At 42.4% G+C, this 23,490-nt stretch overlaps 1 protein-coding gene across 1 annotated transcript in view; it reads left to right on the top strand.

Moving 5' to 3' along the window:
* ERC2 (ELKS/RAB6-interacting/CAST family member 2) overlaps window positions 1-23,490 on the top strand; it is a 950,023-nt gene that overhangs the window by 884,500 nt on the left and 42,033 nt on the right. The window contains exon 17 of the mRNA XM_056528115.1: window positions 9,657-9,804. Coding sequence (XP_056384090.1) covers window positions 9,657-9,804 — 148 coding nt within the window. The remainder of the gene's footprint in view (window positions 1-9,656; window positions 9,805-23,490) is intronic.

Raw genomic sequence — 23,490 nt, 5'->3', positions numbered from 1 at the left:
TAGCTGTGAGCCCATCATAAAGGCAAAACAAAAAGGAGCTAAATCTGCCGTTGATACCAAATTTGGTCAGCACTAGTCTCAGCCAGTCCCAGCGGATGTTATCAAATACTTTTTCCATATCAAGTGTAAGCAGGGAAGGATGGGAAACTGATTGAGACTGGTGCACTATCCATAACCACTAGGACCTTCCTAATATTCATGACAGCTGAGCGAATTTTAACAAAACCCCACTTGATGATCACCTATCAAAGATGGTTAAAAAAAAAAAGCGCCAAACGATCTTCCAGGACTTTTGATAACAATTTCACATCCTGGTTGATCAGAGAGATAGGACAATAGGATCCTGGGTCCAAGGGATCCTTGCCCGGTTTAGGGATCACTTTGATATAAGCTAGTTTAGCTGCTGGAGATATGACCCCAGTTTGTAGGATTTTGTTAAAGTAGCAAGTTAAAGGGGGCACCAGTTGATCTAACAGGGGTTTGTAAAACTCGCTGGGATACCCATTCTGTCCTGGCGCTTTGCCATTTGCAAGAAATCGAATACCTGCTGCTACCTCCTCCTCTGTTATTGCTGCATTGAGCTCCTGACATTGGTCTTCAGACAGCGCTGGTAGTGTGAGACCCTCCAGAAACCTCACCTCCTCATCAGTAGGGGTGGGGGGGGGGAGGAGTAAAGGTCAGTATAATTGAAGCCCAAGATAGCATTAAGGGAGTGCGATTCTTGCTGAATATGGCCCTGTTGATTCCTCAAGGCTAAATCATGCGTAGGTGCGTAAGATCCCTTCACTATTTGGGCAAGGAGACAACCAGCCTCAGGCCTCAAGGTGGGACCTATAGATACTCTCCTTCCTATACAACCTAAACTCATATGCCACTCATGCCTGCATCAATTTAAGCCTGTTAGCCGAGGGGGAGGCCAGAAAACTAGAGTAAGCCCCCGATAAAGCTACACTCACCGTTGCATGAACTTTCAGAGTTTTGTGCTTAATCCTGTTGCTATAGGACATGATCTTTCCCCTCATCACTGCATTCGTCATTTCCCAGTACAAGGCGGGATTGTCCCTATGTGTTGTCAGTCTGGAACTCCAGCCACCAGCCCCTCAGAAGCTCCTGGAAGGAGTCATCTTTTGCCAGATAGGACGGAAAGCACCACAGGAAATCAGAGCCCTTGGGGCAGGTAGGCAGGAGCTCCAGGACAACCGGTGCATGATCCGAAATGACCAGATCCTGGACGTCCACTGTCCGCAAATGGGAGCAGAGCACAGGACTGATCAAGAAATAGTCAATTCGGGACCAAGAGGTGTGTACATGCGAGAAGCGTGTGTACTCATGGTCATCTGGGTGGAGATGATGCCAAGCATCTAGTAAACCCGCTTGAGTCATAAAAGTGGGGAGGACCTTGTCACTCTGGCGTATGGTCACTGGCGGCAAGGATGAGCTTTTACTGTCTATCAGTGGGTAAACTACTGAGTTTAAGTCACCCCCCAGGAAAGTCAGTGTCTCAGTAGTGCTAGAGAATGAAAAAAAGAATTATTATCTCCATTCGGGGCATAAACATTGTATACATTGTATAAACTGTAAAGTATTACCATGATGCTCAAATTTAATATGAGACGTTCGTCCCTCCGCATTGTGTTCATGGGAGAGTAAGCAGTGAGCAAAAGACTTGTGAATCCGTGTCAGCACTCCAGACTTGCCATTGTCTGCCGGGCTACCCAGGGCCTTACCCACCCAAAGCTTCAGCATTCTCTAAAAGTCTGGTTCCATAAGATGAGTTTCGTGTAGGAGGACAATGTCAGCATGCAGACGTTTCAGAAAGTGCAGAACCTTCATGAGTTTCTGAGGGGAACACAGCCCCTTCACATTCCAGGTGATAATCCTACACATGATAAACTAAGAACCCTTCCAGGTGTGGTAACAGGGGGCAGTCTAGTGTAGAGCAAGTAGCTGATAAGGGGGGGGGGGGGGGAGACAGCAGCATGTAGACATTACATTACAAGAGATGCGTAGTATATGAAGAAATTCAGAATGTTTCCAGCAATTCCAATAAAACATCGATTTTATTCGTTATTCAACAGCATAAAAATCTTGCACAGATAGCACTCACAGCACACCACCTAACAAGAGATACACAGAACAGTGGGACATGGAATCAACAAGATAAGGTGAAGAGCCTAGTGGCAGAGGAGCCTCGAAGGGTGGCCCACAGAGGAAGGGGGTTAACAAAAAAAAAACAAGAAAACCCTAAAGAGGGAAGAGATTCTCAAAACCTATTAAAAAGGGCCACAGCGTAGGGAGTTGTGTCCCCCTTCCCCCAGTAAAACTGAACCAAACAAAGTTAAGTGATAGCACAGAGATGGGAGAGAGGCCAGAGGCAGAGAAAGATATCATCCTATCAGTTGTGCACCTCCCAACACCAACAATTTGCAGACACAATAAAGCGGGGAAGCCGCTTGAACAGCAACTAAGCAAGTATGTGAAACAAGCAACCCTCAGGCAGTAGAGTAGTGCAACAGATGTCAGCAGGGGACCGCTAAATCCCTAAGATAAAGGAGCAACCCAACATGTGCAACAAAAGATACCCAGTCTGAAGAGGAAGATCTGCTGCTCCAGCTCCTGCTGTGATGGCCAGTCAACTTGCGATGCTTCTGAGAGTCGTCCGGTGATCTTGTACAACTCCCTCTGCGTCAAAGTGAATGTGATGCAATGTCGCCTCTTCCTCCCGGAGAGTGGGTGCGACGTGGCGGGGATCGGGGACGATAAGCTGTGTCCTGCAGGAGTTCTTGCAGCGCTGCTTCAGCAGTTTCGGGTGTGTTGTAAGAGGAAAAGGTGCCATGAGAGCTAAACACTTTCAGAGTTGCAGGATATTGAAGCTGGAAGTGTCTCTTAACCTTGAACAATGCCCTGCAGATTTTGCCATACGCTCGTCTGCGTATAGCCACATCCGCTGAGAAATTTTCAAAGATCAGCACTTTCTTGTTGCAAAGGTGAGCGGTGAGGTACGGTGGCGGTAAGCTCTCAGGATCTCCACCTTGTCATTGTAGTAAAGCAATTTCAGGAAAACCTGTCGTGGGCGAGACGGGTCAGCATGATGGGACTGGGAGGTAGTAGCAGGTGATTGACCAGGGCGGTGCGCTCTCTCCACTCTGCATTTCTGTTGGAGGCCCAGGGCTGCAGGAAGGTCACTCTCACAGAAATCTTGTAAATCATAAGGTAGAAGAGATTCGCTGACCCCCACTAGTCTTAGATTGTTCTGCCACGAGCCGTTTTCCAAGTCTTCCAGCTTTTCACTGATGTAGCAGAGGCCAGTTTCTGTTTGGCGCAGCTTGGTAGCTAAGCCCTTGTTTTTGTCTTCTAATGCAATGATCCTCGGTTCCACCTCACCCAATCTCTCAGCCTGAGCACCCAAATCATTTTGGAGCTGTGTTAATGTTGATCAAATGGTGTTTTCAAGTGTTTGTTGTATAGTAGGGGTGATCAACTGGACTAATGCTGCCTCCAACGTACGAAGATCCGTAGGTGTAGACACTGAAACATCTGTAATGCCCGCCAAAGGTGGGATCAGGTGAGGTCCTGCCTGTGCTGAGGGGCCCCCATCTTGGGAGAACAAGGGCTGACTGGGGGCAACCTCCATCGCTGAGGATTGAGCCTGTGTGTTCTGCCCCAGTGATTGCCCCGAGGATGGAGCAGGAATGGGAGTGGTAGCCGGTGTACCTGCGGAGGGTACAGAGTGCTGGGACCCCTTGTTGATGTACTGCTCCATAGGAACCCCTGCAGCACTGCAGCGCTTAGTAATAGTGTCACTGGGGAAAGTCTCTCCAGCAGGGTTAAGAAAAGCAGGTATCTTGAAGCTTTATAAGGATGGCAGGGAGGGTGGGTAAATGTCCCCTGGGGACTACAGGGCTGAGAGGGAGGAGAAAGGCTGAGCCTTGTACTTGCTGGCCTGCTGGTAGTCTGTAGAATGCACAGGTAGGATCCCAGGTGTGCGGCCACTGAAGCCCCAGATGTAGCGTGAACGGAGCGGGAGCAATAGGGAAGACCCTTATATATGGCAGGGGGTCTCCCTAATACCCGGTCTGTGTGCGGTGTCTGTCGCTCCCTTCAGATAACTGTGTGCACCCTGAGTGCGCAGTGCAGGAGGAGAGGGCCGCACGGAGAAGCTGCCGCTTGCACTCAGGACCTCGGCAGAAGTTCGGGGGACTGCTTGTCCCATTGGGGGTAAGTACCCCGCTGTGATGCAGGTCCGGTGCGGGTAGGGGGTCCGGGGCGCAGGAGCTCTGTCTCCGTGCTCCTCACATGCCCATGCCAGAATCGGAAGTCAAAAATTGTATTTTAAGTATATGGCATTTATTGGCTACTGTAGTAGAGTATGTTATATAAAGTACTTTAAAAAAAAAAATTCTAAAGATTTTTTTTTCTTTTAGCGGTGTAATATTTTTTGTAACTATTCATATAAAAGGAAAAAATTTTAAACATTTTAGATTTTACACCAGCCACTATAGCATTCCCTAAAGGTTATTATGTTACTTGTTATACTCAGTTATTTTATCAGCTTTGCTGTACAGACTGGGATATGATGAACAGAGTCATCTCATTTTAATTATATGTTGGAATATTAAATAATAGATGGGAGTCTTATAGTACTACTGGAGACCTAGGTAACTTAGTATACTTACAGCCAAATAACACAAATAAGGCTCTGTATGCAGCCTCCTTGTCACTAACTGTTTCTGGAGTCTACTGACAGTTTCTAATCCTTAAATGAATTGTGTTACCTGCAATTTTATCACCTAAACATTATTTACTAATAAAGCCAGATGTTTCTCTATTGTGTTACTTTCTGATTATAGATTTTTTTTTCACTCCATTTTTATACATGATTTTGTGGGCATCCACTTTGCCTGAGCTATTGCTAACAATGTTCAGAGATATGCTGTATAGCAGCATAGACCATACAAATCTGTAGTCAGGAGCTGACTCATTGACCTTTATGGAAGAGTTTTTTAAGCATGTTCCTTACTGTCATTAAAAACAACTTTTGACGTGTTAATCAAAAATGGCAAAAGTTGTTGATCGCGCCATATCTTACTGCTGAGGCCAGCTGTGATCGTAAGTTATTAGCCGGGGAAGCAGGTAGCATTGTGCTTTGCTCCCCGGCTGGGCTAGCAATCCATCTATTTCCCTTCATAAAAGTCTATGCAAAGAGATTTATGGATCTCTTGGCTAAGCGGGGAGCCTTTTGATTGTAGCGGGTCTCAGGAGTGAGGCCTGGTGTGATGGACATCTTTAGACATGTCTGAGCAACATGTCAAAAGATGTTTCAATGAAAGTTACACTTCAAAATGTAGATAGGGATATAGAAAAATTCATAATGCGTGACTGGAACTTGGAAAAACTTTTGACATGTTATCCAGGCATGTCAAAAGTTTAGATCGCATTAGGTCTCACTCCTGAGATCACGAGTTAGAACCCTATGAAGTGCGCAAAAGTGCTCTTCACTCCCCAGTTGGCTGTTTTGTCCGAATTATTCTCTGAATCAGAGTCTATGGGTAATAAGGCAGGTCTGAGTGACAGCTTGGGAGTGAGGCTCCCGCTGCTACTTACTTCACCTGGCTGTGACTTGCAATCACAGGGGGACTCTAGAGACCCGGTGGAATCTAAACTTTTGACATGTCTGGAGAACAGGTCAAAAGTTTTTCCAGATGACAGTCACACTTTAAGCAATAAAGAAGGTATCCCATCCAAGTGGGGAAGAAAAAACTGGTGACACACTGTATTGTGGAAAAATGCTTTACAATATATAGTGTACACAGGGTTACAGTGCATATTGCAGTAACAATTGCATGGAGAACATCCTATCCAAACAGCATTTACAAGGATAATAGTACAAATCAGCATACTTAGGCCTTTCACACAGGCTCCAGGGCACAGAGGGACAACACCCCAACACGGCGTTTTGGGACCAAGCCTTTGTCGAGGTTTGGTCCACCAATGAGCTTGTTATCACCTATCAAATAGTTTAATGTAAAACCTATTGCTTAAAGTGTCAATGTCATTTGGAAAAACTTTTGACATGTTCTCCCGACATGTGAAAAGTTTAGATTCCACTGGGTCTTAGTCTAGAGACCCCCTGGGATTACAAGTCACAGCCAGGTGAAATGAGTAGCAGGTTTTCCATACAATTGTTACTGCAATATGCATTATAAAATATTGTGAGGCATTTTTCCAGAAAACAGTGTGTCACCAGTTCTTTTTTCCTCACTTTGGTGGGATACCTCCTTTCTGTTTTATGTAATTCTTTGTGTGATAACTAATAAAATATTTTACATTTTTCTTACAAATGACTCCAATTTTCTGTTGCTGGTATATTGTGTATTTGGAGTTCATTAAGTAGCAACTATATTTATATATAGGGCATTGATATTGTATTCTTTGTATGTTTTTTTTAACCCCAAAAATGTATATACCAGGGATATATTTATATTGCCCGTATTTTTTGTCTGCTGTATTAAAGTCTCCTGCATGAATGGAGCAGCAGTACATATCTATTGGGCCACCAAATATTGTTAAAAAAGAATAAAAAAATAAAAGTGCTTCATTTAATAGTTTTTTTTTTAATGCACAGTAAATGTGTTAAAGGTAAGATGCTATTACTATGTATAAGGTACCGTATATACTCGAGTATTTGCCGTTCCAAATATAAGCCAAGGCCCCTATTTCGAGTATTAGCCGTTCCGAATATAAGCCGAGGCCCCTAATTTCACCCCAAAAACCTAGGAAAAGTTATTGACTCGACTATAAGCCAACGGTGGGAAATACATCATCCCCCCCCCTGTCATCATCCAGACCCCCGTCATTAACACCCCCGTCATTATCACCCTGTCATCATCACCCTATCATCATCACCCTCGTCATCATCACCCCCGTCATCATCACCCCATCATCATCCCCCTCGTCATAATCCCTCCACTTCATCATCACCGCCTGTCAATCCCTTATCAGTGGTCTTCAACCTGCGTACCTCCAGATGTTGCAAAACTACAACTCTCAGCATGCCCGGACAGCCATCGGCTGTCTGGGCATGCTAGGAGTTGTAGTTTTGAAACATCTGGAGGTCCGCAGGTTGAAGACGACTGCGGCCTTTGTCATCATCCAGACCCCCTTTTGTTTTCTACTCACCTCCCCAGTTTCTCGGTGGGAAGAAAGGGTGAGCTGGTCCGGGCCGTCCATCTTTGGCCATCTATGCTGCAGGGACCCTCCGGTGTGGAGGGTTAGTCATTCCGGGATGTCCATCTTCACCGGGAGGCCCTCGTCTCCGGGCCGGCCTCGGACTAGTGACGTTGCCTTGACAACGACGCGCAGTGACGTACCTGCGCATGAACGTCCCTGCGCGGTGGTGTCAATGCAGCGTCATTAGTTCGGGGCCGGCCCGGAGCGGAGAAGAGGGCCTCCCGGTGAAGATGGATAGCCCGGAATGGCTAACCCTCTCCACTGGACGGTCCCTGCAGCATAGATGGCCAAAGATGGATGGCCCGGACCATCCCCTCACAGCTAAGCCACCCCTCACAGTTCACTCGAGTATAAGCCGAGGGGGGTGTTTTCAGCACGAAAAATCATGCTGAAAAACTCGGCTTGTACTCGAGTATATACGGTAATATATATGCATTTCACCTATGTTGAGGACTTATAAATAGTGCTCCATTTATTTCCTCCTCCCCCTTAGGCAGCATGTGCCAGATTCATCAGATAATTGTTATAAAAGGGGCTAAAATCATAAATGGTTCACTTACAGTACCAAAAAAGTGTCACAGTGGCTTCATAAATAGAAGTTAGAAACAATGATGAGTCTGCTTCAATGTGTATTGTGACCTTGTATCTTAGGTGAACTGACTGAAAGGGGAATTGAAATTGGACCAAGTTTATGGATTAAGTTCCCTTTGTAAATATAGCTATAAAGTTAGAACAGGGTGTAATTATAAATAAGATTTTCATTACACAATATGGTTCCTTTGATCCTGACAAAAAGCATAATTAAGTGTTGCATTTTTTCCAGACGAGGTGTTGCTGGCACAGGTGTTATTAGACCGCATGGTAAAACACTACCACACATTAGAACAATTAACAATATCTCCCCGTACTCTGTTGGCCCAAAATGCCTCTGTTCTTCACTTCCTTTCAGTTAGACAGAAGCTATCTAATCTAAGATCTTGTCTAATATATACCCTGATTATAGAACAGATGAGGGTTGTAGTTATAGAGGTTGCTGCTTCTCTGTAAATAAACCTTATGCAACATACGCTGGGTTCATATGATGTTTTTACTCCTTTTAGAGGGGTACTCCGGCCCTAATACATCTTATCCCCCATCCAAAGGATAGGGGATAAGATGTCTGAGCAAGGCTGTCCCACCGCTGGGGACCCCCGCAATCTGTCATTCAGCACCCACCTTTGCGAGTTCTCCACTGCGCTGCAGGCTCCGAGTGTGCAGCGTGACGACCACAGGGGCCAGAGTATTGGGATGTCACAACTCCGCCCCCATGGGATGTCACACCTCGCCCCCTCAATGCAAGTCTATGGGAGGGGGCGTGACTGCTGAAGTCACTGATTGACAGATTGCGGGGGTCCCCAGTGGTGGGACCCCTGCGATCAGAGATCTTATCCCCTATCCTTTGGATAGGAGATAAGATGTATTAGGGCCGGAGTACCCCTTTAACTTGTCACTCGTAGGCTGTAAAGGCATCCATTTAACAGATATGCTGTGAAAAACTATGGAAAAGCTCATAACAAAAATGCCTGTGATGGGTGGCATATATTGCCATCTGTCACTCATAGGTTAATATTGTATCTGTCCAATGGATATAGTTTTGGGTCAAATAGTGTCATCTACTATGGTATTCCATCCTCTTTTTTTTGCAGCATCCTGCCCACACAGAGGCACTTTTGGCTACTGTTTAACAATGGACTCTTATAAAGGCATTTAGTGTATACTGTGCACACTAAACATCTACCAACCCACATGTGCTCTTGAAGCCAATGGCCTTTGAATCTCATACTCCCTTATTACATCCTCTTGTTCTCATCTGCAGCACTTCTCTTGCGTGCATCCGGACAATATGACTTGTTTCCAAGTCAAAGTCTTGAAAGCTCATAACTTTAAGGAGGCTAGTATAACTCAAATATGGCCCATGGCCCTCACCTGGTTACAGATGTCTTCACTCCTTTGTCATATTGTCCTTCACATTATATTCATGTAAGGTCAGATACGGGCTGGATGAGTGTCATGGTTCATGTAGCTTCAGTCATATTCCCACTATGAACACGAATGAACTAGCTAAATTTAGGGGGTTTCAACATGTCCAGTCATAAGTGTTCTCTTTCCCTACGAAAAATACATGTCTGCTCGGCCTCTACTATCTCCAGAAAAATAGCTGTTTGGTGATTGGTCAGCAGCGATCTTAAATGTATGGTCACCATAATAATCAAGGCTGGGAGACAGTCAGCTGTGTTTATAGAGGCCAAGGAAGTATCCTTTCCTGAAATCCTTCTGCAGGTGCATACAGGACAACAATAGATATTTATTAACCTTTGTTATGAATTATTTATTAAATATACTGATATTATTGGGCATGGCCTAATGGTTGGGTCTTCTCTTTACAGGCAGCAGGCTCTACTGGCTGCTATTAGTGAAAAAGATGCCAATATCGCCTTGCTGGAACTATCTGCCTCAAAAAAGAAGAAAACCCAGGATGAAGTGATTGCTCTGAAGAGAGAGAAGGACAGGCTGGTCCACCAGCTGAAACAGCAGGTATGTTCGTACTGTGTGCCTCTATAGCATGTCAGAAGTTAGTGAACTGGTAACTACCCTTTAAACAGTTAAAGCCCTATTAGAGGCCCTAGCCCTATCAAACAGCTTGAGCACTGTGCGGAGAGGGTTGCATGAATGATCGCTGGGTTGTTCCTGCAGCAATCACCTGTCAGCCGTTTATCCCCCATTATTTACTTCTTTGACAAGTCAAAATGACCCCATCGACATTTATATGTATATCGGCTGATCTTGGGCCCTTTTATTTGATAACAGCCTATTCGGCCAATATTCACCCTGTGTAATAGGGCTCTAAAGCAGAGGGAATGGCGTATGGCCAGTGCCGAGTCCAACAGCAGTTTTAGGTGAGCTGTGTACTGCTTTGGCCTGCCCTTTGAATTATTTGGGCAGACAGTGCATTGTTTGGCAATACCTTCCTGACCCATTCCTCTTGGCAAAGCTGAGGGATGACTGAGACGTTAATGTTGTAGCTCAAGGTTGCCAATCATCTAGAAATTCCTGGGCAGTTCAATCCTGGTCTTGCTGACCAAAAATAAAGATATAACTGGGAATTGTCTTCTCTACCTAGTAGACTGAACAATTGAGCATGGTATAGCAGAGTGCAAGTAACAATTCAGAGGGTACCTGTGGTTGGGTTAACCTTTTAATAGGTGCACTAATATCTGTGTTTTAAAGCCATCAAATATAGGTGAGATTGTAAGCAGTTGAGATGATCATAAATTTTGGAATATCAAATGTTTTCAGACATGAGACCTTGCCACAATCATGGTGTTCAACAATTTTACCAGAGCCTAAAAAGGCACATTGTTGAGCATCATTATGGAACCATCTTTTCCCCCTAGCCTATAAATCCTTATACTGTGGGTGAGCCCGTCTACTTTTATAATGTCTACTGACTATCTAATGTGTAAAGGAGTGGCCACTGTCCCTGATGTTTGCTGTTGGGGGAAGCAAGGATTAAGCTTGTTGTAATCCATATTGAGATCCATTATTCCACCAGGAGATAAGCTTTGTCTGGTGTGTCTGTTGTATGAGTATGGCCAGGGTATATAGGTTTGTGTTGTCACCTTATTTGACCAATAACCATATTGACTAATAGTTCAGTCTTGTGTATAGGTACCTAAATACCAACATGATAAAGTTGTGATTATGGAGTCATGCATTTGTCCTTGGGCCATTCATTATGTTCTGGCCCATACCGTTTACACATGGTATTTTGGTCAGTACTTTAATCACTATTTTCTCAGTCAAAACTAAAATGACACAAAGGAAAACTATATTGGAAGTATTTGCAGCTTTTCTGAGTTTCAAACCCGTTCATGGTTTTCCCTAAAAAATTGGACCAAATTACAATGTGTGAACCCAGCCTCATGGACCAAACATGTGCAGCAACCAGGGTCACTGAGTATACTTGTCCATGGGGACTGCATGTTTTCTCTGTGACTTAACATATTCATATAGAGTTGAATATTGTACTAGCATCAGCCATGTAATTATATTGCTGTAACAGCCTATTAAGAACTTTCCATTACTTCATTAGAAGTCATTCAGCCACTTTGTGGTTAACCCTTTGGACCGTTGTGTTTTCACTGAAGTAACCAGACACATTCTTATTATTTAACTTCAAGTGTTGCCTCAATTCATATTTAAGTATATATTCAGAAAATCCTTTTTAGTGCTTGTTCTTCACACTTGAAAAGCTATGTGAACTATGGAACATCAGGGCTTGCCTTTGTTTAGTATGTGTCATATATAAGGGTTAATAACATAAATAAATGTGAATAAATGTGTGACAAAAATCTCTCTCTTTAAAGTGGACTTGTTGACAGCTTTTTAGGATATGGCCATGGCTGAATGGGGCTTTTGACTCTGAATCCATACATAACTCTCATTACTTACTTGACCATTCTGATGCTGAAATATTAGGATTTAAAATGAAATGTAGATTTGCCTTCGGAGCCCACTGGGTGTTCCCCTCAGCTGCTAGAGCCCAGAACAGTTCAGCCCCTTCACTCCACTTTGTGCACTGGTCACCTCCTCTACCCCCTGATTGGCAGCCCCTAGGCTGTACTCTAAACCCCACCTATCCCTTGTAATCTAGCACTTAAGAGGAAGACTCACTGGGCCACAAAGCCTGCTTGGCATATCATCTATTTATCTACTGTCTCTTTGTCTCTGTCTCTTTCTCTCTAGTTATATCTCTTTCTGTCTCTCTCTGTCTCTTTCTCTCTATTTCTCTCTCTTTCTGTCTCTCTGTCTCTTTCTCTCTATTTCTCTCTCTTTCTGTCTCTTTCTCTTTATTTCTCTCTCTTTCTGTCTCTCTGTCTCTTTCTCTCTATTTCTCTCTCTTTCTGTCTCTCTGTCTCTTTCTCTCTATTTCTCTCTTTCTGTCTCTTTCTCTCTATTTCTCTCTCTCTCTTTCTGTCTCTGTCTCTTTCTCTCTATTTCGCTCTCTTTCTGTCTCTTTCTCTCTATTTCTCTCTCTTTCTGTCTCTCTGTCTCTTTCTCTCTATTTCTCTCTCTTTCTGTCTCTCTGTCTCTTTCTCTCTATTTCTCTCTTTCTGTCTCTTTCTCTCTCTTTCTGTCTCTGTCTCTTTCTCTCTATTTCTCTCTCTTTCTGTCTCTTTCTCTCTATTTCTCTCTCTTTCTGTCTCTGTCTCTTTCTCTCTATTTCTCTCTCTGTCTCTTTCTCTCTATTTCTCTCTGTCTCTTTCTCTCTATTTCTCTCTCTTTCTGTCTCTGTCTCTTTCTCTCTATTTCTCTCTCTGTCTCTTTCTCTCTATTTCTCTCTCTGTCTCTTTCTCTCTATTTCTCTCTCTTTCTGTCTCTTTCTCTCTATTTCTCTCTCTTTCTGTCTCTCTGTCTCTTTCTCTCTATTTCTCTCTCTGTCTCTTTCTCTCTATTTCTCTCTGTCTCTTTCTCTCTATTTCTCTCTCTTTCTGTCTCTTTCTCTATATTTCTCTCTCTGTCTCTTTCTCTCTATTTCTCTCTCTGTCTCTTTCTCTCTATTTCTCTCTCTTTCTGTCTCTGTGTCTCTTTCACTCGCTCGCTCGCATGTTGCTTGAGAAAGACAGCCTGATGCTGTTGAAACCTTGCATCTGAACATGGGCTAATAGAGCATGTTTGCTTTTTCACTGTTAGTAGTACTGTTGAATCTTTCTTTGTTTTGCTATCTATCTATCTATCTATCTATCTATCTATCTATCTATGTATCTATTGCATATCTATCTATCTATCTATCGCATATCTTTCCATCTAATCTCTCATATGTCTTTCTCTCTCTCATATCTGTATATATTTTTTTGTTTGTTCTTCTGTTTGTTGATCTGTTTCATATATATTTATCTTTCTATATCATCTCTCTCATTATCTATCTATATCTATTTTTCTTCCTATCTCATATCTAGCTATATATCTATGTAGATAGGATATATATATATATATATATATATATATATATATATATATATAGATGCAAATAGAAAAAATGTTGCAGTATCTTGTAATACCTTTTTTATTGGACTAACAGCATTTTGTAGAGACAAGCTTTCGGGATTCCTCCCTTTATCAAGTCCAAAGCAAATCTAAGCTCACAAGCAGAAGACATAGGTTACATCTCACAAATATGCAGCGGTTAAGACTGGACTAATACGGCTACTCAAATTTACTACACACACACATATATATATATATATATATATATATATATATATATATATATATATAGTACCGTATTATGTAATTTTAATATCTATCTATAATGTGATAGTTTTAATATATATATATATATATATATATATATATGTGTGTGTGTGTGTGTATATATATATATATATTTTAATGTCTAATATTGTTAATAAGATGATAAGATTGGTAGATTGATAAGATGACATGAAGCCTGGTTACACATCTATGACACAGAGCTGAGATCGGATAATGTTGGGCTATTACAAATGTCCTCAGAACTGGGAGGGGAGATGTTAACTGGTTTCCCAGCACTTGGTGGACAGAGCAGATGTTCCCACCATAGTTAAAAGACTGGGAATTCACGCCTAACTGTTGCAGTTTTCTTTACAGGTCTATATAGATAGGAAAGAACAACAAAGCTTGAACCTTCCCAACATATGTGATGTTGACTTCATCACAGACATTACGGCCAAGTACCTGGTTTACAGCCATGATACAAACACAGTCCCATTGCCTCAGGTCAGTCAGCTGTAGAATGCATCTAGAGCCTAGAAAGCTTCACAAGCAGACCACCTTAGACTTTCCATTTGCTGCTCACTATCAGCATTTCCCAGCAGCTACAGGTTGGATAGCTTGCAAAGACTGATAGTTCACCCTAATCTTGCTCACCCCATATTTGTAGTGCTTCCCTATCCTGTAGTACTGGCTCATTTTCCATGACTTCATTAATGCTAATGAATACAAGATCCCTTCAGCTGCTATGCACATGTGAGATCGCCTGGCATCGTCTTGAACAATTGCCATGTCTCTTGTATCTTCCTGCATTTACGTGAATCCACCAGCAGATGTCTCTGCTTTGAAAGTTTTTCGGTGAAATTCCGAAAGTCTAGTATTCAAATCAATCCGAATATTCCACATTTCTCTGTTGCTATATCAGCAACTTATGACATTTGGTATGGCACCCTAACATGCATACTTGGCTATTGTGCATTCTGCATACTTGGCTATTGTCGATCATTGCTTTAGTTTATATGTATTTTGTGGAGTAGGATTACATTACCCAGAAAAAAAGGCAACTATGCAACTCTGAAAAAAGAGCACGGACCTCAATGATATTGAAAAATATGCAGTCTCTTTATTTACATATAAGGCTATGTTCACATGGTGGAATTTCCGAGCAGAATTCCACGTATATGTTCCACTCGGAAATTCTGCTGCAGGAGAGTCTAATTGATTTCAATAAGATTCTGCTCCACTGTGCACGTGGCGGATTTTCCGCAGTCGGTAGAAACAATTTCCATTGTTTTTGTGTTTTCTGCTCCAAAAAGCATTGCCGTCTATGGAGATGGCAAATTTTACGTGCGGTCCAGAGCCACCGGGACATGCAAATATGGGCGGGCTTTCTGGGCGGACATTCTACAAATTTTACACCATATGAAAATAGCCTAAAAGTATGAAAAAATTAAAAAATTATAAAATAGCACAATGAGCTACCCTCATGATAACAGCATCCTAGAAGGCAAATACATTAGAACAGTGGTTCTCAACCTGGGTTACAAGTACCCCCAGGGGTAATTAGCAGTTCTCCAGGGGGTACTTGAAAAAAAATCAGTAATGGCAGCCACAGCCACTGGTTACTGGTCTGGACCACTTTGAAAGAAATGGTAGTGGCACAGGAGGACAGCAAAGGGGAAGCACGGGCACTGGGCTGCTGTGGGCAGTAACTACCATTAACTTTGTTGCTCCACTGCCCCTGCAGACCGGGAACCTACTGCTATGAGCCATAACAATAGGTCCCCAGACCAGAGGAGCAGTATAGCACCAAAGCGGGAGAGTATGGTGGCCTACAACTATATATGGGGGCAGGTTGGGGGCCTACTGCTATATTTGGGGGCACAGAGGGGACCTAACAACTTTATGGGGACGCAAAGCGGGTACTATTACTTTGTGTGACAATAAACATGGGGAGTTTGTAAATAGTTTGGTATTGTACTGCAGAAAGAAGCCTAAAATGTTTGTTTGGCTGGTTCTGTGGAGAAGTCTTGTATGGGAGAAATCTTAATGTCGGTCTAGGCCAGATAGTGAAGAAAAGAAAAATAAACAACTCCGGTTAGAGAAGATGTCACCTGTAAATTGTGGGGCTGGGGAGATAGGGAGAGGGACAGCGGGCCTGTTGTAGAGGAAAGTAAAGCATATGAATTATACTATAATCATTACAAAATGTCTCTAATATGGGGGTACAATTTTTGGGGAATGGGCTGTCAAGAACCACTGCATTAGAACAATCAACTATTGCTATAACTAGGTGTATATCCTAAAAAAATATATATATACAAAGCCAATGGCCTTATGAGAAATAAAATAGCAATTTGAAAATAATAATAAACACTGTGTGAATGCGCATCTGGTGAATGTCATGTACAGTATACACATAAGTACACATGAGCCACAACGGACGTTTCACTGTTGAACGGCTTCATCATTGATATTATGTTTTGTTGATAAATATGTTTTGTTTTGTTTTTGCTTTTTTCGGATATACACCTAGTTATAGCAATCTATTTGGTTTTCATGGTGTTTATAGCCCCTAGGACACTGTTTTTATGGGTGCATCTCATTGTGCATGTTTTCTTTAAAAATACTTTTATATCCATATTCTCTAATATCATTGCGGTTTGTGCTCTTTGAGTATGATCTAATTTACAACTTTGGGTATGATCTCATTTACTTAGGCTTCCTATGTACTGAACATCCTGAAGTTTAGTGTTTTCCAAACAGTGTGTCTCCAGCTGTTGTAAAACTATAACTCCCAGCATGCCCGGACAGCCTTTGGCTGTCCGGGCATACTGGGAGTTATAGTTTTGCAACAGTTGGAGACACACTGTTTGGAAAACACTGCTGTAGTATATCGGTGCTTGATAAAGAGAGCCTTTACAATAATCTCAAGTAAGGATGAATATACACCATGGTTTATGGATATGCCTGCCGTATACATTTTTTTACAATTATAAAACAGTATTTGTTGGTTTATCCCTATGGGAGAGCTGGAGATAGCTGGCTCTCCCATAGAGATATGTGGAGGGGCGTGTCAGCCGCAGATTTGTAGAGGGTTGGCACTCCCCGTTCCTGGGGAGAGCAGGTGGCCTGTGCTGGAGATTGCAGTGGGGGGGGGGGGGGGGTCCCCAGCAGTCAGACCCCCCACGATCTAAAACTTATCCCCATATGGTTTAAACACCCCTATACCGTATGCACAAGCTGTGGTGTGAATGCACCCTAAGGCTAGGTTTCCACTTTTTTTGGAGAAAAAATGATGTGGACAGATGTTAGCCAAAAGTCAACAGGGATTTATGAAATGTCAAACCAACTTGGCGTTTTTCCTTTGGCATTTTTTGAAAGTTTTTGAGGTTTTTCTTTGGTCTTGAGCTCAGTGGCAAGACCACTTTTTTGGACAAAAACTTGAGAGTTTCTCTCCTATAGAAGAACCTAGAATTCACCCATGTGGGTTTGGCATTGGTGTTTTCTTCTGGCATCCCCTGCCCCCATTTCTCCAATAGAAATCCATGAGTCACATGATGAAAGAATCACATGACTTTTCATAATAAAGCACAGGGGGGAAAACGCCAAGACTAAAACCCCATTTATTTATTTATGTATTTATTTGTTTTTTAGCTTGGGAGTGCAAAATGACAGGGCAGTTTTTTGTGGCTTTTTTTTTTCCAATTAAAAAAAACTCAGGTGCTTTTTGATCAGAATGCTCGGAGCCGGAGGCCGTGATCTTAACGTCACTGCCAAGCCCCTCGTGACGTCAAGCCACACCCCCTCCATTCATGTCTATGGGAGGGGGCGTGTTGGCCGACATCCATAAACACAAATTGTAGGGGGCATGGCGTGATGTCACAAGGGGAGTGCCACAGAATAGGGGCTAATATGTCTCGCAGTGGGGTACCCCTTTAAAGAGGATGTCCAGTGAAAAATAAATCATACCCTATCCACAGGATATTGGATAAGTGTCTAATCACTGGGACCCCCCACTGTCTCCTGAATGGGTTCTGGCTGTCTGAGATGAGCATGTTCTGTATACGACACATGCTCCATTTATTCTCTATGGGAACACCAAAGAGAGCAGAGTGCCGTACTTGAGCATCTCCAGCGCTCCCATAGGAATGAAAAGCGTGTGTGCCATCAGCATGGACTCGTCTCAGAGAACTGGGTCCCATTTAGAAGATCACGGGTGATTCCAGCGGTCACCCCTTTTAATATTCACTTAATTCTCCTTTCAATCATTGGACACAGCATGAAATCCGCAATGACATCCTCAGAATGAAATTCATAGCATTAGGTGCAGATTTTATGCAGACAAACCCATGGATTACACGTTGCAGATTTCATCTACAGATTTCTTTGCATGATATCTGCAGCGTAGGTCACTTGAAGCATAAGAAGCATGCATAGGTAAAACTGTGGAAAAAAACAGACACTAAAGTTTCCAAGTTATGAAGGGGACTCTTTCAAATTCCCTGCACAGTATAAAGACTCGGATGGGCTCTGACAGTTTATCATTCTTCTGCATAATAGGAAAGTTTAAGGCTCTGTTCCCTTTGCTGTCAGACGCTACACTGCATGCAGCACGACCCTTCTTGTCAGAATGCAGGAACCTGACGGTCAGTGAAGTCAATCGGGCATTGGTGGTATCTGACGTGCAACGAGCACTGAGGCTTCCATTATATACGAAACCTACAATAGTAGTATGAACAGAGCCTAAAGACACAGTTTAAAGTGCATATAGTTTAAAGTGTTACTGTCCTTTAAAACAACTTTGAATATGTTTTCCAGACATGTCAGAAGTTTAGATCGCCCCAGCCACCACTCCTAAGACTGTTTGTGCGGCTGTCAATTAAATCTGACCTTTTTTTTTGCCTAAGTCTCTACAGTAAAAAGGTCGGATCAGCTGGCCAGCTGGGAAGTTGAGCTTGTGATCACATTGAATCTGAGCAGTGAGATCTGGTGCAATCTTAATTTTTGATATGTCCCAGCAACATGTCCAAAGTTGTTTAAAATGATAGTAATGCTCTAAAGGGGTTATCTATCCAGCAATAGAAAAACAGAGGTAAGTACTTGCCATTCATACAAGACACTTAAAAGAAATACACAGAAGCGAATGTTCAGTGGACAAATTCACCTGCAATTGTTGAACTAGAATATTTAATTTGGCTGAACGCTATCTTCCCGTTTCCTAGTCTCTGTGAGTATCGGGTGGTCAGTAATGTTTTTCTCTAATTCATATAAATCTTTCCTGTCGTTCTTTGCACCTCTCCATAGAATAACACAATTAATGAGACATCACTTAACCTTTTTCCCCTGCACGATCGCGTAACGCACGTGAGAGCCTTGTCGCCAGCGCAAAGCCTCTCCGCAGACTATGTGAGGATATGATCACATCTCATGTGTTAATAGCACAGAATAGTATGTCTGTTGCACCTGAAAAAATATACAGAATAAATTGCTACAGTCTATGATTAATGCATCGCCTTCAGAAAATGAAGCACTTGAAGGAATTTGTGCGGCAGTGTTCATGTTGAGACATGTAGGAAACGCTCTCATTTAAGAAAACCTCTATGCAGATTAATAATTCAGAATGTACCGACAAAGAAAACATTGTTAAACGTATTGTGTCTGATGTATAGATAATCCCAGAGGGGTCACACCATGGATCACAGATTCCTAATTTTGCATTTACAGTACAATGGTTGGTTTGAGAGACCTGTGGGGTATGTTTTATAATTTTTATGGAATGGATTTAAAGGAGAAGTAACTTAAAATGCAAATTTAGAACAGCAAAACTAAAATAGAGATCTGCTAACACAAGTCCCACGTATATTGATAAAAGGAGGGGGGATAGATATGTGATATAAAGTAGTTATCATGGGGGAAGACATTTTCCAGGATAAAATAATCCTAACGAATAAGATTTTAAATGGAATTCAGTTTTTTATATTAATGGTACAACTGTAATAGAAAAAAATACCTCCCCTGGTCCCCCACAGCAGCTTTTTTATAAACTTCTGGTCACCCATTCCATGCAATGATTCAAGACCTGTCTGCTCAGCCAGTCACTGAATGGGACACCCAATGAGCTCCAATGTGTCATCTCTAAAGCAATTAAAAGACAGGAGAAATGGGTGACTGGAGGTCCATGGAACAGGTATTGCCGGAGACTGCTGGGGTTGGTAAGTGTTTTTTATAAGCAGTGCTAGTAACATATTGAAAAACTGAATTCTGGAATATGCCTTTCATCCCAAATCCTCTGAATGAAGAGGCCACAGCACAAGTTTAGTATTTCCTGCATAGTGGCTCTGGATACCTATTGTGCAGGGAATTGCAGAATAGCTCTATTCATTTTTTAGGAGCTATATTGCAGCTCCTACACAACTGATGTTCCGGAAGTGTGCAGGAGAACTGCTAAAGGGTCATCTGTGCCTTCATTTTAGGGATTGGATGTGGGTCCTGGAGGTTGGACCCCCAATAATCAATGTTATGGCATACTGTAATCTAATGATATATAACTCTATATTATGGGAATACACCTTAAAGGTCTGTTTTTACATACATATATTTGTCCTCTAATCCAGTGTTTCCCAAACACGGTCCTCAAGCACCCCCAACAGGTCATGTTTTCTGGATTTCCTTAGTCTTTCACAGGTGATATAATTATTGTCAGTGAATCAGGAATCACCACAGTTATATCACCTGTGAAAGACTAAGGAAATCCAGAAAACATGACCTGTTGGGGGTACTTGAGGACCGCATTTGGGAAACTCTGCTCTAATCTGACCAATATAATTCTGGTGTGTTTTATAGCCTAGTTTTGAAAACCAGTTTCTATAGACCCCTTTTAGAAAACTTTGAGTAAATAGAGGGGGTCTTCTGGTTCAAGGTCCTCCTCTCTTGGCCACTGTGAAAAGCAGTTATAAAGAGTGTCTTTTACTCTGGAGGACCTTCCTTCTTCTACTTCACACAGACAATCCATTGACAGTCCATTTAATGGACCCTGTGTAATGCTTAGGTTCCCCTGTGATGGCGCTGCAGGAAAACAAACACTCACTATATGGTTTCCCCACTGATTAAAGCTGATTTCTGAGATTCCAAAAAGGGGGACACGTGTGGTCTTTGTAATGTCAAGGGACCCTTCGAACAAAAAAAGAATGTTGTGTCATCTACCGTGCAACAGCATCCTGAACAAAAATTGAGCTGTCCCTCCCAACCTCCCACAATTAAACCCAAACAAAAGTTCAAGTTTCCTCTATGTGGTCTGAGGGTGGCCAAACTCTCCAAGAACAATAGAGTTGGGCTTTAAAAATCTGCCCTTCCCAACCCTTCTCTCCAACGACTGATGATGTTGGGAGGTTACCATACGCCTTTGACAGTCGGCTAAAATCGGTCAGAGTTGGTGGGTTTAACCAGCTGTAGTCTAAGGTGTACGGGGGCACCTTAAGACCTCACTGTCTTTTACAGCATTGCCTTTGTTTTATAAAGAAAACTGATATGGCCATATTGCTTCTCTTATGGCAATAAAAAATGTTGATTCTCCTCCATCTACATGTGCAAGTTTACTTGCATCTACTGCTGGTGACTACTCTGAGGACCGTCACCAAATGTTGCCCTGTAGCAGTCTGTCCTTTTTTTTTTTTATAGGGGTTAGGACTCAATACCAGGGATCCTTTTGACTCAGCACCCTAGTTTTCAGGATCTGACATAGAGAATTTACCCAATCAACTGCCCAGATATTAATGTTGTATGTAACTGGTAGACAATTACTATGTGTGTAAACTCAAGCTTTCTATCAGAAACCATATTTCTTCAGTAAAACCAGCAAATCTTAGCAAAATGTATCATTGACACAGGCAGCCATTAGCCAAACAGCTTAAGGTCAAGCCTCTGTCATTTTCTTTCATTTGATGAAGTTCTAAGCAAGAAGAAAAAGAAAGAAACTTGACCCTGTCAACAGCCTATGCGTGTGTCATCTTGCTAAAGTGCTCTGTACATTGTGGTACATGCCCTCTGGCTTTCTGCAGCCACCTACACTCACAATCCTTACTCACTCTCCTTGTAGATTCTATTAGACAAGCATGCTTAGATGTAAGTTTCCAGTAACCTTCTGCATAGGTAGTAAAGGGCACCCTTGCCCAACAGAGCTGCTCATCTCATTTCCTAGTAATACTAATGAAAAATAAACTTGGGAGACTATTGACTTTGTCCAGATTTGACCATTGGAAGTGTGTTTGTTTCTGATTCGAAAATGATTGTGGCTTTCTTCCAAAAACAGCACCACACCTGTTGACAGGTTGTGTTTGGTATTAGACATCTGCCCTATTAAAGAGGTTATCCTGGTTCTAAAAATTATGTCCTGTTATGCTGGGGCTGTTATGAAAATAACTTATACTTACCTACCCGGCCTTCCTCTGGGGTCCTCCTGTGAAGTGTTTTGTTCCCCCGCTGAATGCTCCGGCCGCTACATCCAAGATGGACTCATCACGGCAGTGATGGCCAAATCACTGAGCCGTCACTGCCAAGATGTCTCTGAAATAGCAGCCAGAGCATTAAGCAGGGAAACAAAGACTTCACAGGAGAAACCCCTGGAGTAGTGAGGTATGTGTTTTTTTTTCTTTTTTTACTATTTTCATGACGGCCCAAGCACAAAAGGAGGTCATATTGCAGTACCTGGATAACCTTTTAATATCCATAGGATTTCGATGCAATACCAGATGCTACTCATGGACAGGCAGTGGTGCTGTTTTTGAAAGAAAGCAGCAATATATTTGTAATTCTAGAATATAAGACAATGTCTGTTTAGGGCAAATTGTTCTATCATTGAGAACCTGTGAACAATACTTAAAAAGTGGGTGGACAAACAAAATTACAGAAATAATCTCCAAGCACTGATAAGGTAAGAATGAGTTGCCATCAGTCAGAATTTGGCCAAGAAGCTGATATAAAAACACTGAATCAGCAAACTTTTTGAAAACCTAAATGAGTAACAGTCTTAAAATGTTTGCCCCCAACTGTGTACTCAATAAAAGTTTAAATATGTCTCCATCAATTTTTGGAACTCACATATAGAAGTGATCTGTGTCTACAGTGCATGACCTGAATTGTCAACCATGCCTCTGCATACTGAGCTAGCTAAACCCCCTGGCTGCTTCTGAGCTATTAATCTCTACTACATTGAGCTCTGTTTGCTGCACTATAGGGGAGATTCATCAAGACCTGTCCAGAGGAAACATTAACCAGTTGCCTATAGCAACCAATCAGATTGCTTCTTTTATTTTTCAGAGGCCTTTTCAAAAATGAAAGAAGCAATCTGATTGGTTGCTATGGGCAATTGGTCGACTTTTTCTCTGTTCAGGTTTTGATGAATCTCCCCCTATATAGTTTACAGCATCAGCTCAGCCATCCGGCCTGCATCTTCGGTGCTTGCCACCAGGGCGGTATGGCCTGTCAGATCAGCTGTCTCTTAACAGGGACCACTCTTGCCGTAGCCACCTGGTATCTCCCATGCAGCTGAAGTCCAGCTGCTGCATCCGGGAGCAGGATAAAGGGTAAAAACTAAGGGAATACTTAGACTTCACCCTCAAGTTGTGCCTTAAGCCAAACCAGTATGCGACACAGAAGATCCACCCCCATTGGGGGTTACAAAGTCAAATAGCTTTGTTAATACATTCTGTCAGTAATTTTAAATAGATGTTCATTTAGAATATTAATTAAATTCTGGAGCTAAATTCACAGTTCTGTCGATGTCTCAATTGTGGTCATCCCTTACTGGCTTTATGTCTACACAGTACCTGATCTGGTTACTTGTATGTCAGGAAGTCTGTTTTTAGTACATAAATTAAAGAACAACCTTTATTAGTAATGCTAGATGTGAGACCAACAAGGAGGTCAGATTTTTATAGTATGTTGTAGTACCAATCAGATCAACATCAT

This window comes from Hyla sarda, chromosome 6, assembly GCF_029499605.1.
Source record: "Hyla sarda isolate aHylSar1 chromosome 6, aHylSar1.hap1, whole genome shotgun sequence".
In the NCBI taxonomy this organism is placed as follows: Eukaryota; Metazoa; Chordata; class Amphibia; order Anura; family Hylidae; genus Hyla; species Hyla sarda.
The sequence above is the reverse complement of the archived record's forward strand: the minus strand, read 5'-3'. Positions and strand labels throughout refer to the sequence as shown.